Genomic DNA, 4991 nt, shown 5'->3' on the forward strand with positions numbered 1-4991 from the left:
CGGGGCCCTGCCCGCCAAGCTCCAGGACCGCGGGTTCGAGTCCCGCCGGGGTGCTGCGAGGAAAAAGGGCTTTGCTGATTTCCCGTTATTTTGGGTATTCTCGCCGAGGAGCCCCGGGAGGGAGGGCTGGAGGTCAGCCTGCGCTGCAGTATTGATCCTGGGTTGCAGGGGCAGGGCTGGAGCAGCTGTCTGCACTAACAGATCTCTCTAGGGTGGTTTTTTCGCAAATGATGTCCAGAAACCCTGAACAAAAAGGAATTTCCCACCATAACCAAGTGAAAGGTAGTTTATTGTTTGGTTTACCATAGCACCTTTACCATTGTTGAGGTGTCACACACACACAATTACAGAATTCTCAAATACCTTTAGGACACATACTGCCCCATGCCACCATCACACATAAATAGGATACAAAAGAGATAAAAACAAGGGGGCTTTCTGCCCCCAGAGGAACCATGTACTGGAAAGAATAGGGCACTAGACAGCACCTGTGTTTTAGGAATTCAACACATCAAAGACCTGATTTTCCAGGAGAAGGTGGAGGCTGGTTTGATGAAGCAGTCGAGTATCTGTAGCTGCTCTTTAATGGGCTCAAGTCAGTGTTTCATGCACACCCTGCACTCGCGTGGCATTTGCAGCCAGACAGCAGCTGTAGTGCCACTGAGGTTGAACTGCAATCTCTCCTCTGCATTCAGATGGTTTTGGCTCAGCCCTGGGAACATTCAGGATCAGGAAATCAGGGTGAAAGGGGTAAAGCAACATTAGCATCACACTCAGAAAAAAGGTGAAGATCAGCAAGCGTACAAGAATCACGTAAAAAAAGGTGGAGATCAGTGAGCATACAAGAATCACATAAAAAACCCAATAAAATAATTATTTCTGGTATAAAACTGTTTATGAACACTGTAGGTGCTCAGGAGATAATCTCTTGGAAGTGCAGAGCTCAGGCACTTAAGTTATTTTCAGCTTCACACTTCTGGTGGGTGAGCCCTCTCCCACCATCCTGTCATCCAACGTATCAATACAATGTTCAGTAGTTTAAAAAAATAAAGAAAACCCTCCACAAAGAAAAAACCCACATGATCTCCCCAACACAGAAACAGAATGGAAAAAGAAACATGAAAATGTTTACAAGAGCTCTTTTCCTTAACAGGCTCGACAAACTGCTGACAGATTTTAAGAGCTGAAACCATCAGGACCTCACAGGATGAAAAGAACCTTTTCCATCATTTACAAAACCAGCTGGTTTTGGGGCACAGTAATGCCAACCTCCAACACCAGTCCAGTACTGCTGATACCCTGCCCTTAGGACATATGCCACCATCATTCTGTCGTGTCACACTGCAAGGAAAAGAGGAAAACTTCTCCTAACAGCGACCCTGAAATGCCAACCTATTTTCTAAACAACATATGGCTTTGAAATAGGGCTCCGTCTGTGCAAACAGAGCGTTGTCCTCACGGAGAAGAACGAGAGCGGCTGGGGTAGCCCAGCAAGGCACTTTCTCCAAAAACGTTGGCATAGGAAGACTTGAGGAACTGGACGTAGTTTTGCATGCTGCGGTTGGTGCTCTCCGACTGCTCCAACCGATCCTTTAAATCCTGTAGGCGGCTTTCATACCGGCGCTCTGCCTACATAAAGAAGCACAAAGCACAGGCTGAAAGACAGCAACATTCATCCTGTTCACACTGAACTTCAGCTGTTCCCCAAAAGCACTGAGGACAGCAAGAATAAGCGCAGCAGTAGATGACATTACCATAGACGGTGCTATGATATTTATAATTTTTTCTGCTCATTTCCACCTCCGTTCAGCAACCCGCGGATAAAAACAGGAGACAATGCAGCTGATCAGTTGGGCTTTTAAAACTGATGAGCTGTAGTTACGGGGAATTAAACACACTCTCTTCTGAGAAGCAACTAGACCTGATCCATGTGCCAATCCGATTCCAAGTTAAAACTCAAGTAAGCAAGCAGGGGAAATAGGACACTATGAAAGATTCCCCTTCTTGCTTCTAGAATAAATCCTTTCCTCTAGAAAAGAAATTGCAGTCTCTCTGACAACCAAGCACAAGAAATGAAGTTGAAATCTATCCATGGTATCTGGTGCAAATCTCATTTCAACATAAGAAAGGTCTGATCCTTTCCTTACACACACATAAGCTTAGAGCAAGTTCATTCAGATCCTTACTGTAAGTAACATGCAAATGAGAGCCCACATTCCTGAATTAGTGCCGTAACAGACACATCATATCACACATCTGTCATGGACATGTCACATTCAGACACAGCTCTGCGCGATTTTTGCAGCATGTCCACAGGACCTTGGTTTATGGACTCCCATTGCTGCCAGGACGCCACCAGCACAGCAAGAGCCTCCCTTGCAAGTCACTCACATCGTCCTTGCTCCGACGCAGTTGGTTCAGCTCTGTTTTATTCCTACTCAGCTGCGTCTCCAAATCCAGCATCTTGGACTGAGCTGCCCTCTCTCTAGACGCTGCTCGTTCTCGAGTTTGTTCCACCTGTGTGTGACAAAGGAACAACTTTAAGGTTTGTCTATGGAAGAATGATTTTTCCCTCCCCCATTGCCACAAATGCCCTGTGAAGTTCCATTGGACACATTCTCATACATAAGCAGCAGCTCAGTCTTGTGCTTTCCTCTCTCCTGTTGCAAACTGGAGCGTGGGGTTTAGTTTTTCAATGAAGTTTAAGTGCTGACAAACAGTACCAGCACATTTTATTACTTGTATTTCACCGAACATGATGATTTTAATGGATTTGGTCGTACACGGAGGAGGTATTTCCAGCGTTCTCACTATTCCCCTTTTACAGTCTGGCTAGTTCAGGGAAAATTCACAAACAAGAAATGACTTACTTGTTTTTTGGCATCTTCAATGGCCATCTCCAGCTGACGTGCCAAGGAGCTGCACTCACAGGTCTTCTCCTCTAGCCGCAGCTGACACTGGTGGATTGACTCCTCACGTTTTGCTATGACCTGAAGGAATTCTATGTTCTGGGCATTCGTTGTCTCTAGTTTTCTAGGTTAAGACAACAAGGGAAAGAAACCTATTCATTTTACAGGGCGTGTGTTTCTTTTTGTCAGGTCCTGACTCATCTGGGAACAGATTCAATTCCCCCTTGAAAGGTGAGAGCTTCCCATTTCTCAAATAAAAATTTCAAAGACTGAAGGACATACGGAGTATCCACATACCTGCATTTTCCCAGACACTGCCACTAAAAGGAATTTATAAACACCAGTAAAAACACTGCAATATGTAATAACATCAAAATTGTCAGGCTAGATTGGACAAGGAGCTGGTTTATCTGCTGTGTAAGCCATCATCCTTTCTAACATTCATAACAGGCGCTGCTGAAACTTGTAACTCCCTCTCCAGTGGACAGCTACTGATTACAGATCCTCGTGGGATAAGCAAAGGCACAAATCCTGGAGGCATGTGGGGGACTGGAACAAGACTCAAGCTGTTTCAATCCCCTGGAAAAACAACGGGAAGAGGATGGTAACAGAAGGTTAAGAGAGCAAGGGAGCCTAATATTTCTAACCTTTCTAGTTCCTCCACCTTCAAGGTAAGCTGCTTTTTCACCTCCTGGGCAGACTGATACCTCTCTCTTGTCACCTCCATTTTGTCCCCCTGGAGCTCAATCTAAAAATTACAGTAAGTGATTAATTTACAGAGTAGACACTACACACACACCACCAATCACTTAGAATGTTTGCAGCTCTCTAGAAGGAAACATGCTCAATTCATAATTTCTGGAGAGCCCCAGAAAAGGAACAGTGGATAGCAAAGCAAAGCACTAAATATCCATTTTGCCAGTGCTTCCAGTTAACGTTTGGAAAGGTATGAGAAAATTCTTCTGTATTGCAAAGGAAAAGCCAGGCCTGTAAATGCTTGCACGCAGAGCAGCCACCTGTAAGCACAGCAAAGCACACACGTTAAAAGTAGCCACATACATGACAGCAGCCCACAGAGGCATCAGAGCCTGAAATACCAGGAAGGTTTATAATTCCAAACCAATCAGAGTAAAGCAGTCAAACTGTGAGATCATTTGCTGTGTCTTGAGGTATGGTTGCAGAAGTCATGCCTGTCTGTAATTGTCCAGCAATACCTACACGGTCCCTCCTGGGGACAAAAAACAGGCACTGGGAAAACAACCTGAAATCAGGGTGAGAAAAGAAGGATGGGACAGCACCATCAGCAGAAGAGCACAGGAGGGAAAGCTGACAAGATGATGGAAATAACAGAAGCAAATTGGCAATAGCAAGTGTTGTCACTGCTGCGATTCAAGTCGCAATAAGGTTCTGCACCAAGAGATGAGAAACTTCTCAAACAGTAGGGAACGCTACTAGCTACGCCGCTAACTTTTTGCACAAAGACATGGCACACACCTTTCTTTTGCAGTGCACGTTTAATCTTTTCACAAAGAGATGAGAACAGAGACGAAGTTTGAACCTTCCTGTGATTAGAAATTCATCTTGGTCTCAGACTTGTGAATTGCAGTGCTGCTGCAGGTACATTCTGCCCGTTCCTTACCCACTGACGAAGATCTCCAATCATGACAGAGAGGTCCGCGTTCTTCTTCTCGTAAATCTGAAGCTGGTCCTGATATTTTGCCAGCTTTGTCTCTGTGATCCTCAGGAGCTCAGGCAGCTTTTCCAGTTCAGCAAGCTGGCTCTGGAACTGCTTACGCTCCTGGAGTCAAAGAAGAGAGAGTGAGGAGCTTCCAAATGTTCATAAGGTAAAGACTAAAAAGTTTCTCGATTTCAGTGAAGCTTTGTTAGTCTGCAACCGTGATGACGCTGTGTGGATATTTAGCCAGTGCTGGAGTTCAAAGCCCAAGACCTTCTGCTAGTCCAAAAGGCTTTCTCTTAGGATTTGGCACTCCCTATGGATGGATGGAGTGAGAATGAGTATTTTTGGATCCCGAGCTTCAATTGAACTAGAAGCTTGCTCTGTGTCTTGGTGTCAGGACCACC

General features: G+C 45.1%; 1 protein-coding gene across 1 annotated transcript; it reads right to left on the bottom strand.

The window, feature by feature from the left end:
- Positions 1-1389: 1389 nt before the first annotated feature.
- LOC104460449 (outer dense fiber protein 2-like) lies at positions 1390-4713 on the bottom strand. The gene is made up of 5 exons (XM_010086270.1): positions 4549-4713; positions 3557-3657; positions 2871-3033; positions 2392-2517; positions 1390-1629 (listed from the first exon to the last, which is right to left on the bottom strand). Exons 1-5 carry the CDS (start codon positions 4570-4572, stop codon positions 1456-1458), a joined length of 588 nt encoding a protein of 195 aa, XP_010084572.1. The 5' UTR covers positions 4573-4713; the 3' UTR covers positions 1390-1455.
- Positions 4714-4991: the final 278 nt, after the last annotated feature.

The sequence above is a fragment of the Pterocles gutturalis genome, unplaced genomic scaffold (genome assembly GCF_000699245.1).
Source record: "Pterocles gutturalis isolate BGI_N339 unplaced genomic scaffold, ASM69924v1 C12291551, whole genome shotgun sequence".
NCBI classification, from domain to species: domain Eukaryota; kingdom Metazoa; phylum Chordata; class Aves; order Pterocliformes; family Pteroclidae; genus Pterocles; species Pterocles gutturalis.

Excerpts from the sequence above, each read along its gene's own strand:
- LOC104460449 (XM_010086270.1), bottom strand. The coding sequence starts at position 4,572 with ATGATTGGAGATCTTCGTCAGTGG. Across the intron at positions 3,658-4,548 it reads TTGGAGATCTTCGTCAGTGG|ATTGAGCTCCAGGGGGACAA; the intron begins GTAAGGAACGGG and ends TGTAATTTTTAG. Across the intron at positions 1,630-2,391 it reads TGCGTCGGAGCAAGGACGAT|GCAGAGCGCCGGTATGAAAG; the intron begins GTGAGTGACTTG and ends TTCTTTATGTAG.